Below are 12,958 nucleotides of genomic sequence, written 5' to 3' on the forward strand. Positions count from 1 at the left end.
ACCGAGACGTAACTAATCCCTGCGCGATTTTTATACGCCATCTTAACCTTAAGATGCACAGGTATAGCGTAAACTCGCACAGACTCCTCAAATTACTGCCTGCAATTTCAGCGTGTCGTCAAAATATAATAAATGAGCGCTAAACAGAACTCAGTGACGTTGGCTGAAACAGCTACAAGATGTAAAAGACACGCATCCCACATGGTTAAACTGTACTATTGCAACAAGTCGTGTTTTACAACTTTTTAAAGTCCAACATTTGCAGTTTTCTGAATGGAGTTTGATTTGTAAAATGAAAGCAGGAATGACCCAGAGGACCTGTGAGTGCACCTCTGGGACTTCCCCGTGATCTGTGATTTCAGTAATTTCTTGGGACGTCTTGTGTTTTTGTTGCACGCTCCATTAACCAGATACAAACACATTTACAAATGCAAACTGGGAGATCCTGAATTATGGCGGGCTCCTGCACCTTATCGGAGCAAACAGACTCCCCGTGCATACTCCGATCCCCCCCCCAAGTCTGCCAGCCTGCTACTGTCTGGCTTATCAGCGCTGCTGCTGCTGCTGGATGCTGTACGGTGCAGCAGCTCGGATCCAGTTGAGGATTTCAGGATGGAAACGTGAGGATGGAAATGCTACTGGAACCCCGTATTCTCGTTTTGATAGCCCAGAAGAACATCAGTGTTCTCTTGTGATGCTTATTTGATCCATTTGCTTTACTCCATAGAGAAACGCTCCCGCCGGTCGAAGACGCTCCTGAAAGGATTTTATTGATACGCATCTCTCCAGATCAGGTGCGCCGGCGTCTCCTTAACTTACCTGGGATGATGATGATTTCTGCTCATTTCTGACTGTGAGCGGCAGCGCACAGAGGGGGGGATGTGGATTTCAATTTCAAAGTTTGGGTCTTCTCTTGCTGTGGGTTTCTGAGAGAGGGGGGCATGGCTTATGCTGATTGGAGATGCACGCGCCTTGTTTAACCGACTTAATTCTGGATGGATGCTGTCGCTGTGATCGCGGCTCTTCTGGCAGATGAGTGTGCATTTGAATTCTCACTGTGGGAACCTATCGCGTTCACAGCTCGCTGTGTTGTGTTTTCCGCCGGGACTGTGGTCCTGTCTCGCGGAAAGTTTGTGACTGGGACGCGGCGGAACATGAAGGCAGCGCACAGTGGATCTCTGTGAGCTCTGTGAATTTCCTTCCGCACGTGGTTTCAACATAGCGTGTCATTTGCTAATGGATTTACAGTTCGAGGGTTCATGAAGAATGTGTTTCCGAAGTGGATATTCCTCCACGAGCTGGAGGGGAGAGCAGCGGACACTTCCTGGAACCACAGGTGTTCTATACAAACAGGTGAGAGGATTCAATTAGGAATTACGCTTACTAAAGAGTTATGAAATATAATTTGTAAGGTGGAAATTCCTAAAGAGTTAATAATAGAGGTGGTTTTCCTGGCAAAAACAGCCCATGTGTTGAACGCGTAGCTCGCTGCAAACTCCCTTCAGAAATGCTGCATTTTAGTGGCGAACCTGTCATCAAGCGACACTCTTTCGCCCCTAACGAGACACCCTGCGCTGTGACGATGATGTCGAAACAGCCACCGTTATCAGGCAATTCAGTTTTTAAGCGAACACCGGGCTCTGCATACTATTTAAGAAAGTCAGAAGCGCTACTGAGCCGTCCATGTCACATTTAGCAAAAAACAAAAACTTTTTGAAAAAGTTAAATATCAAAACAAAATTAACGTGTACAAATCAGCTTGGGCTTTTATTATTTTAATGCCGTGTCTTTAGGCACATTTTTGTGTATTTATGACATGTATTGTGTTGAGTAAAGGTGCTCAGATATGGTTTAACATTTTTCACAGAGCTTCTACGCTGTTATTCTGATTTTTTTTCCGTGCAATATTGTATCAATTATTTATTTAAAAAAATGTTTGTCTCAGAAACTCCGATATCTTATTTCATTGATAATTTTCTATTTATGTTTTCTTTTAGTGACGCCAAAACCCAAAATGCCGAGTTGTGGGTAGAGAGCCGACCTGCATCTACCTCCCTGCAACCCCTCTCCTCGTCATTTCCTCGTTCCCGTTTCCCTGCTTTCTTTTGGCATCCTTTTGTCAACGCTTTTACTCCCTTTTATTAATACTTGTTTTATTTTAATCTCTAAGTTGATCCGTTTTCAGCTCCATCACTATTCTCACACCTGCTGCCCACCTCGTTTTATTGTGAACCTCCACCCTATTCTCCTCTCTTCCCTCCCCAGACCCACCACCTCCTCCTTTTCCTCCCCCTACAGCACACATGCAGGCCAAGAAGAGGTACCTGCTTGTGTCTGTGGGGGCCGGTCTTCTCTTCCTCATATATCTGTGGGGTCTGCAAATTGGGGAGTTCCAACAGCAGCCATACCAGTATCATCAGTTTCCCCAGTACCCCCTGTATCATCAGTACCACCAACAAGAATACCAGTACTACCGCCAAAGTAAGGAAGTGTACTACCAGCCCCAGCCATTGCCCCAGAGAAATCCATCCAGACCACCCAGACACTGGCCGGAGTCGACCAAGCTGCTGGAGCCGTATTTGGAGGGAGGAGAGCAGGAGGTAGACTGGAATGATTTATAAGAAAAGAAACAATGAAAGCTCTTTAAGTAAAAACAAAAAGAAGTGAAAAAGTCCAATTTATAAGCGTTTAGTGATCAAAATGAAAGTCCAACAACAGGACAGAACAGTAAAACTGAGTTAAGGAGGATGGTTTCAAAGCTTTTGTGATTGTAAGCTGTAAGGGGGGGGTCACAAGATCAGAATCACAATACTTTATTGATCTCTATGGGGAATTATGTAATGATGATGATGATAACACTATGATGTTGTTGTTTTTTTTTTTAGTATTTTCTCTACCAGTGAAAAAAGATTCTTTCATTCAAATCAAAATATCTGCAAACGAAACATCTCTGTTTGGCTGAGCTCTTACCAGGCATTCATGCTGAAAATAGCCTAGTGTTAAGCGTTGGCGGTGGTAGGTGTTATAGAAAGAAGTGAAGAGAGAGGAAACTTTTAGGAAGGCAAAAACACTTTAAAAAGAATTTTAAATTCAAGGAAGTTACAGCGATATTCAGAATTAAGGGGAAAATGCTGTGGATATTGCAAAGTGAGTACCAATTCATGGCATCAATGCAGCGTGTCACGTTGTGGCTTTTCTGCATATCCAACTACACTGCTTTACTTTGTTTCTTTTCACATACTGCTGTCTAAGCAGATATGCAAGTTCTTGTGCATAGACATTAGTTTGCTTTAAGGGATTACAAGCATAGATGGCTAAGCACCATTGCTTTGGGGAAATCAAGCACAAATTACCAGCTGAAGAATTCAGGATTGCAAGTAATGCAACAGGCCAGTCAGTAATGATGAGGGAGCAGTTTCCAGCCATGAATTTTCAAAAGCAGTTTTCAGCAGGAGACAACTTTTAAAAGCGTCACTATCTAGAAATCCCATTAGGTCAGAGATGCAGTTTTGAGTGCAAACTATTTATTCGTTTCTGGGGGTTTTTTGGAATTTGTTTTAATGGAGAGTTGACTGTACTGCACAAACATTGGTGTGATGTTAATAGATACATTTGTTTCTGTGGATACAGGAGGACACCCCTCAGCTCCATCATCAGCACACCTCCCCTCGTGAACGACGGGCGATCCGTGACAACATCTACAAGAACAAGCGCTGCCGCATGGAAACCTGCTTTGACTTTGCTCGCTGCCAGTCGGGATTCAAGGTTTACATCTACCCTCAACAGAGAGGCAGCGAGATCTCAGAGACCTACAAGAAGATCTTGACCTCCATTGAAGAGTCCCGGTTCCACACCACAGACCCTTTGAGGGCCTGTCTCTTTATTTTAGCTGTGGACACATTGGACAGGGACCAGCTCTCAGTGCAGTACGTCCAAAACATTAGATCGCATATCCAGAACCTACCCACGTGGAACGATGGCAGGAATCACCTCATATTCAACCTTTACTCTGGGACTTGGCCGGACTACACTGAGGATTTGGGCTTTGAGGTGGGACAGGCCATGCTGGCCAAGGCCAGTGCAGATGTTGTCAACTTCCGACCTAACTATGATATTTCCATCCCTCTATTCTCAAAGGATCATCCGCTAAAAGGAGGGGGCATAGGTTATCTGACACTTAACGATGCACCACCTTCCAGGAAGTACCAGCTGGTTTTCAAAGGGAAAAGGTACTTAACTGGTATAGGTTCGGAGACCAGGAATGCTTTGTATCACATCCACAATGGGGAAGATATTATTCTGCTGACGACATGTAAACATGGCAAAGACTGGGAGAAACATAAGGACTCACGCTGTGACAGAGATAATGAAGACTACTCAAAGTAAGATTGATTTGTGATGTTTCTTTCACCTTTTTGTAGTTTTAAGTGGCTTTGAAATCTTTAAAAGTCGATTTCTTGGTCTGAATGCTTTTCGTGCTCCGTGCATTAGCATTCCATGCAAAGAGGTTCTCACCTTTAAACTGTAATGTCCTTGCAGACTTGGATATTTTCATCTGTTAATGCAGTGCTTATTGTGTTTTGAAACAGATCAGCTAGCACACACTTTAGAAGAAGTAAGTTGTGATGCTATCTCATTATCAGCTGCTTCTTGCTGCTGGTTATTTCAAATGCAGCGAGTTTGTGGATCATTACAACTCCTCACAAGTGCTTGTTGTGTTGGAGTTTGCATGTTAGTACTGTCAATCTTTACAAATTTGGTTTACTGGCTGCAAACTCTCCTTCTTCACAATGTTGAGCATTGGGGGCTGCTGTGCCTGAAGCACTTCTTCTTTATTTGAATTAAACAGGTTGGATGCTTTCATGCACATACTTCACAATTGCCATGGGAGTTGAGCTTCAGTGTCGCTGTGCTCATGAGACAAAATGGTACAGAAAAGTGAGGGTATTTGTGCAGGTTTGTGTAATGTGCGTGTGTGAAGGAGAGAGAGAGGAGCAGGAGAGCAGAGAAGCATCGGCTGAAAGATGGAAAGTTTTTGTCAGCTCAGCAGTTGGTCGAGAGAAAAGCGATCTGAGCCGAGAAGTTCACCTTTTGAAAGTTTTAGCTTGAGCTGACAGCTGAAAGAAGAGACTCCATTGCACTTAGAGTGAAACAGACGCACCATTCTTGACTCGTCTCACTTTGTTAGTCCGAGTCATCTGTTGCATATTTTAGGTTTAGAAATTGTCGAGGTCCGAAGGAAAGCTCAGTGCTGTCAAACAGCAGCTTAAATTTTACAGTAAGAATCTGCATACAGAGGAGTCAGCAAATATTGCATCTGAGACATTGTTCAATCAAGAACAGTAGTTTGGACTTTTTCTTTTCTTAAATAAAATGTTCCAATGGTCCCTCACATACAGTTAAGGTTGTAATGGGTTTAATGTTGAAACTTGGTCTGAAAATCTGATTTCACTCATAGTGAATTCGGGGTTTCTTGCAGACTATAAACTTTATTCAGTGGCCTTCATTAGGACTACTTTGAATCCACTTCTGGGAAATCTGCTAATACTTCGCTTGTAAGATCATCAATACATTACTGATATGTTTTGGCCACTTAGTGAGAACAGAAACAAGTTTCACAGTCACAGCGAGAAGTCTAACAACTGAATTGTTTTTAGATGTGGTTTCACTGTGGCCTAACGGCTGATTTCGACTTCTGTTGTGAGTGTTCGCAGAGCCTACTCTGTAATCGACGTAAGTGGCTGACACGCTTGCCAGCATTCATGCATGGTGTTTTATGTGTTAATTAACTTGTGATTGTCTCTTGGTGCTTTTTATGCAGTCCCAGCTAAGATGGAAACGAATAAAATGCTGACATCAGTGAGTCCTTACATTGAAGCAATGATTGTTGTTTTCTCACTGATCTTCCAAAACGACACCAAAACATTATCGGGAAATGCACAGGAGCAATCAGAGGTATTGAACAGGCCAATCACAAGTTACATTTCCAGACAGGTTGTAACACGGGTTAATTTAGAGGGGTTTGCTGTTACAACGTATCAACGGCATACATTTAAGTATAAATTTGCTGGGACTCTCAAAATAATAAGTGTCTTTAGCAGCTACATGCTCTCCTATGTTCAGGAGCTACTTTCAAACATCTAATTGGAGTTTAATGCTACAAAGGTGACTACTGACTTTGCTGGAAAATGGACATCTTCTGTAGCAAACCTGTTAAGCTGTTTGCTGTTTAAAATCCAAACAACACGGTGAAAGATGCTAAAACACAAATGGAGAAAGAGGGCAATAATTTGATGCGTCTTTGTCACCACCAATGATCCTATATATATATTATATTGGGCAAAATTATAAGGCCACACCTCTTAATCTCTGAACTCAGGTGTTCTTAATCCCGTTGCTACAGATATATAAAATCAAGCATCTCTCCATGCAGTCTGCTTTCACAAACATTTGTGAAAGAGTGAGTCGAAAGCTCACTGAATACAAGCAAGGTACTGCAATAGAATAAGCTGCAGATTAACTGCCATTAACATATATAACATATAATAAAAAAGCTGGGACCTTCATGTCATGAGTTTCTATTGCTGAGCAGCTCCTGCAGATGTAATGTTTAGGTGGCTCAGTCCTTTTCTCCATGGAGTGTGTGTGTGGTCCTCTGATCCAGCATAAAAATCCTCTAAAACATTCACTGTTGACATCGCTTGGTATATTTTTATTTACTGGAAACATTTCACTATCTGAAGTTGGAGGTTGTATATGAAAAGTCAATAGATGAACCCCTCGGTTTCTCTTTCATTTCAAATCGAATGTGCTGCAGTACAAAGCCAGCACAGCAAAAGAAAAATCTGTCAGTGTCCCACTGCTAATGGACTGCGGTGTGTTTCTGAAGGTGCAATGACTGTAATCAGTGGTACAGGATCGCATTTCTTGTTGCTTCACAGGCCGGTACCAATACTTTATCAGCAGCTGACGGCATGCTGAGAGCACATGTCTCTAGAATGCAGACAAAATATAAAACTATCTCAGAAAATAAGAATAACAAATTGGAAATGGTATACGTGACCACTGTGTTCGCTGAAAGCCCCGTTTGTCTTTAATAGTCACTTCATTTATTATGTATTGGAACATTTTCCTGTAGGTGTGTTGTGTGGTAGGAGGATTGTTGCTTCAGACGAATCTAGACAATACAATACAAGAGTACATTAAGACTTTTATTTAACTTGAACTTGTTCATGAAAATGTGTTGATTTAATGAAGCTGGCTGGTAAAACTAGTGGCTTTATGAGCAGCTTTTAGGGAAGAAAAAAAACCAACATAATGTATGTTAAAGGTACTCGAAAAGAAATCCACCATGTACTCAATGCTGAATAAAGCACAAAAGGCAATAATCCATATGCTCCTGAACACAAAGTGCTTATAAGCCTGCCTCACTAATTAAATAGTACATTAATCATTTTCTCAGTCTCGGTGTGATATCAGGCTGTTATTAAATACCAAATGTTCTGCTCTAAGGTGCTCTTTTGTTCTTCTTTCTCGTAATTTGACTTAACAAGACATTTTAAGGAACTTTAAAGCTTGGTGTCTGTCTTACTAATAATAAAAGTGATTAAGTGTGAAGGGGAACTTACTTTGTCAGATGAGACACATGAGATGGTATGTAGAGCTCTGCTTCATGTGTGCTTTGCTGTTTAAGAAATTGATGGTTGATGGTAAATTCTAGCACGCTGTGGGAAAACTACAAGTATGCAGCTTGTACAGTCTGTTTAGCCACTGTTGTTTTTTGTTTTTTTTCTGTGCAGAAATTATTTAAGACTATCCAGACTGAGCACTTGGACTAATAATTGACAACAACGCATTTAGAGACTTTTGTCTCATTAGTGAAAAACATATGGAGCACAGACTTAAATACAACAAACAAAGGGTTTGAATAAAGGTGTGTTACGTAACCTAAATTGGCTTAATCCAGCAAATATTACAGAACTGATAATTATTTTGATCATGCAAAAATTCTAAATACTTCCATTTTTATTTAAAGCTGGAGAAACTCAAACTTTAGTAAAGAAATGTGTCCATACTTTTTGTAGACTGAGATCTGAATGCAAGGTTGTGAACTAGGGCTGTTCGATATAACAATATATATCGGATGATGATATAAAAACATCTATCGTTTCATGTTACGCTATCGTTTGTTTCGTGGTGTCGCAAAATAAACTGTTTACAACAATATTTTTTCATTATTTTGATGGTCACTGTAGTGGCTATATTAATTTCTTAAAGTTCTCTCTTTCTCTTATATTTAATATAATCACACTACAGACAGACAAGCGCTTGTTTTTATGCGTTGTCGTTAGCAACAGCGACGGTAAAACCACCGCGTGTCCACTCGTTTATTTTCCACCTAAACCTTTCACAATAAAGCTCAAGATCCTGTTGAGACTTTTCAAAATAAACAGAATCACGTGAAAAATGCAAAGTATTTACGGATGAGAAGCAAAAAAGAGCCGTCAGGTGCTAAAAAATAAACCTTAGACTCAAACATTAGAACAGGTTTTTTTTTTTTGTGTAATAAATACTCACAAAGAAAACGGCGGCCGTTACGACTTACGTCTAAAAATGTATAGTTTCATGCATTGGTTAAAACACTCGACTCCAGGTACACGACGCGCAGCTGGAAACACTTCACGCAAGTCGAGCTGCCCGAGATTCACAGAATTTACAGAAAATGTTACATTTTTGTGATTTATATCGTTATCGGACGATAGATGTCTTGATATCGGGATATGAGATTTTGGTCATATCGCACAGCCCTAATGTGAACATTAGATTTTGTGTTAATAACACCATTTCTCTTGTATAAATGACCATATTCACACGGTTCTCTTTTTAAATGGATCCAGTTAGCCAAAATATTCAAAAATGCAAGGTGTGATCAAAGAGTTTAGGACTACACCCATAAGAATAAATATGTCTGACTAAAATTTGGCAAATCCACCCTTCAATGTGGTCGTCTTTTGGACTTCTGGACCGGTGGTAACTACTGGTTCCTTGGTAAAAATGTGAATTGCCTGACTCGTTGGTGAGGGCTTGCTGTCCTGTACTGTCTCATTAATACAAACTGCAGGACTACTTACGAATCACTTGTGAAACTCCAAAAAAGTAAAGGAAAAAAAAAAAGAGCTCTTAGTTTGTAATTTGCATCACACTTTTTAAATTTTCATAGTTAACTAGCAGATTTTTACAGAAGCTGGGACCTTCTATTGCAATCGATATGCAGGTTTAGAATTTGGTTTTATTTCCAAATTCTTCTCAAAGTACCCGCCAACATTTGTCCCTTGGAACCATAGGTTTCCATGGGGTTTGCAGCAGGTCTCTGTGCCTGTGCGAGTCAGACCTAAGGTGTGCAAAGTTTGCATTAAGAATATTTTGTCCAAAAAGTAAATCACCAGTGCCACTTCAATGTTTTTGCTCAGTTTTATTTTTGAGAGGATGTCGAACTCTGCATTTAGCGACAGTCTGACCCAGAGGACTAAATTGATAAGGCAGGTCAGTTTGACACAGATGTTTATGTTTGTGGTTGTTTGCGGTCTTGAGCAATGAGTCAACAGCAGCAGTGCTGAAACTAGTCCAGGGATGCACAAAAACATGAAGTCAGAGGGTAAATGGGCCAAATTTAATCACTTTTCATTGTTACAGGTGCCATTCCAGATCATGTTAACTAAAAACATGGCTCCGATTTCTGGCTCACTGAAGAAAACAAAATGGGAATGAAATAATTAACTGTAGGCTAGTTGGTTTTGTTGATATTTAGATTTTTGTTTAATGAATTTTTGAGCTTGTTTTTATTTTCTGGGTGTCTGTGGCAAAATCTGTCATGTGGTAAGTTTGATGATTCTTATTCCAAAAGGATAAAAGTTTGCTGTTTAAAGCTTCATGCTGTTAAACAAGTCAGATGAATCCAGTTTAAGAATCTTTTGATTCTCGAGGTTGTGACTGAGAGCGCCTTCCTGCCTGTTTGCTGCTGCTTCCTCTGGTGTCTTACACACAGCACATCGATACAGACATCACCCAGTGCAGTCAGGGGGGATCCTACACTGCGAGACTCCCTGATGGGAACAGAAACCAATGAGGATCTTGAAGCCTTGGGGCGGTCGATAATTGCCCTCCAATTGAATTAAGCTGTGAATGAAGGGGATAGATAGAAATCTCACCTCCCTCTGAGAGGCACCAAATTGAACTCACGCTGTTTTACTGTACATAGATAACAGCCAGCTGAACCAATTAGAGCTTTGCTATACAGAAGAGTCTCCCCAAAGACAATTTGATATCATAGGCTCAGGCTTAATTTACAGAAAAGCAGATTAAATGTTTAATCCAGATCACTGTCACATCTTTGATGATAGCTTACAGGATCAAAACAGGAAAGGAAAGAAAGAGTAGTGTGGAGGCTAGCCAGATGTGATGCGAGGTGTCCTGTTCAAGCCATAAATATGTTGTTTCATTTTTTTTCTTCCTGCTCATAACCTCCTCTCTTGTTTTGTCTCGATTGGCGGTGGTAAAAGTTGAAATTGGCAGTTTGGGAAACCTTGAAATCCAGCGTAGTGCTGAAAAAAGAAAGAATGACTCACCTTAAAAGTAACTCCAAAATTGATTGTATTGTGAGCTCCAGTGGGCTTGTTTTCATTGAGGACAGACTAAGTTATCACATGACCTGTTCAAATGCTGGTTTACTGCTCTTGCACATTTAACTGTTAAATCTACCGTGCTAGCATGGGTGTTTTTTTGTTTTTGTTTTTTTTCCCTATGTCTACCTATAGCATGAAAGTGGAACTTGCTAAGAGACACTTGGGAATATTTTATCTTTAATTCAAATTGATAAGTGATACTTTAACCTTTCAGTGAACAAGGACAGCATAGGCTCTCTCCATCAGGCTACATTAGTCCATTATTCCAAATTTTATCACAACATGTGCACGTTGCATAGTTTGCAATGTTTTAACTGTCTAGTAATCTCACACAAGCTTAAAAAAAAAATCATAAATGGTTAACTTACTGTCAAAAATATCACGTACAGATTCAGTTTGTTGAATTTCTTCAAGTCTGAGTTTCAGTTTATGAACAGAATTATCACATTTCCTCTGCTTCTGTCTACTCCATCATTTTTATCTTTGAATGAAGAAATCTGACATTGTGACAACATATTTTTAAACTCTTAAATACACCTAGCTAAATCAGTGGCCAAGCTGCACATTAAACAGGTTGTGTGTGTGTGTAAGTGTGTGTGTTTGGTGAGAATTGGCCTACTGCAACCACAAATTTATCATCTGTGCAGATTAACACAGTGAAGAATGGATGAGAATTGGAAAATGTTGAGTTCGGGGGAGGGACTGTGGGCTGGCATTTCTGTATGATTTGTTGAATATGAGGATTGCACCGGCCGAGAGGAATGCCAGGCTGGAGCACACAAAAAAATACACAGTATATGCTGAAGTGTTAAACTGCCAGTTACGTTTTATTTTCTCATTAATTAAAAGTGCTGAAACTGTGGGATCCCATGTTTCTCTAAAGGAATTAGTTATTTTTACAAGAAAATATAAAAAATGAGGCCAATAAAACTTTTTTTCTTCTAAATTAATTGTTTTTCCCCCTACCTGAATAGTTTTTTCTTTATCATTTACTTCTGCAATTTTAAATATTTGCATAACTTGCCAGCAATTGTGTTTTTGTATAACTAACCAGGATCTGTTTTAAATCACAGTATGTGCTGTCAATGCATTTTAGACTGACAACACACTGACAAGGATAAGCTCCGTTTTTCTTTCTGGCCCCATCTCAGCTTTCTGTGGCAGTTCAGTTATCGATGGCCTTTAAATGCCAACGGATGCATTTTTATACACACACACACAAAAAATATTCCATCTTTGCTGTAAATGAAGCGATTATTTATAGGAGAGTGTATTTACAGTGCTTAACAAATTTATTAGACTCATAAACCACTCAGGTCAAGGTTTATGCCACAGCTGCCCTAAATGATTAATGTTTCCATAATGTTTAATCCACCAATAAGTTCTTTTATCAAAATTGTGTTTTTATTGCTAAAATAAAAATCTGATTGTTGTTATGCACAAATTTACAGATTTACAGTTTTTATTAAAAAAATTCTTTTTTTTAAAATTAAGATGCCAATTTAGAATTATTTGCTAGTCCTAAACAGAAAAATGTTATTTGCCTGAATATTATGCTTAAATAAATTCTAGTTATAAATAACTTTTTGACAGATCTTTAAAATATTTCTTCTTGTTTTAATGACAGGTGTTCTAATAAATTTGGTCAGAACAGTATAATTAGAATTTGAATTGGATATAAAGACAGTAAATTTACCAGCATGTTGTAAGCTGTCAGTATCCTTCATTTTCAGCTAATAGCAAAGATTGATCAAGTCATAATAAGTGAGGCAACAACAGAAAAGGTGTGAAGCTAGTTAAGACCCGTTTCATGGTGCTAAACTGGCAATAACATGAAACAGCAGCTGGCACGCAACTCTGAGCTAAATGTGCCATAAATGAATTGGATATACAAGTTTTCCACTTTTTGCACAATGTAATTGGTTTAGCTAGTAGCCTGCACGCTTGTGAATTCAGGTTTTTGTCACCATGCTTGGTCTCTCTTTGGAATTGAACTGTAATTACCCTCCTGAAGGTTTCACCGAATGCATCATTTTACAGCTTCAGTAAATCTTTCAGTAAAGATTTCATAGGCCAACTCAGGTCTTCACCTTTTTTGGAGGTATCCTCTGCTTGCTTTATAGCTGTACACCTACACTTGTAGTGAGGGTAGAAAACACATAAAAACATTGTTGAATTGAACTTAACAGACTAAATATTTTATTTACACTATCTAGAATAAAATGTGTAATGCCATGTTAAGACTGAAGGATTTCTTTATGGTTGCACCAGATTAT

General features: G+C 39.6%; 1 protein-coding gene across 1 annotated transcript in view; it reads left to right on the forward strand.

The window, feature by feature from the left end:
• Positions 1 to 576: 576 nt before the first annotated feature.
• The window catches only part of LOC146692277 (exostosin-1), a 371,232-nt gene continuing 358,850 nt past the window's right edge, over positions 577 to 12,958 (forward strand). Inside the window, exons 1-3 of the mRNA XM_085432334.1 lie at positions 577 to 1,353; positions 1,998 to 2,600; positions 3,631 to 4,382. Of these exons, the coding sequence (XP_085288460.1) occupies positions 2,304 to 2,600; positions 3,631 to 4,382 (1,049 nt within the window). The 5' untranslated portion in view covers positions 577 to 1,353; positions 1,998 to 2,303. The remainder of the gene's footprint in view (positions 1,354 to 1,997; positions 2,601 to 3,630; positions 4,383 to 12,958) is intronic.

This window comes from Copadichromis virginalis, linkage group LG15, assembly GCF_057382275.1.
Source record: "Copadichromis virginalis isolate Kocher_CV1m ecotype Utaka linkage group LG15, C_Virginalis_male_GT1.1, whole genome shotgun sequence".
Taxonomy (NCBI): domain Eukaryota; kingdom Metazoa; phylum Chordata; class Actinopteri; order Cichliformes; family Cichlidae; genus Copadichromis; species Copadichromis virginalis.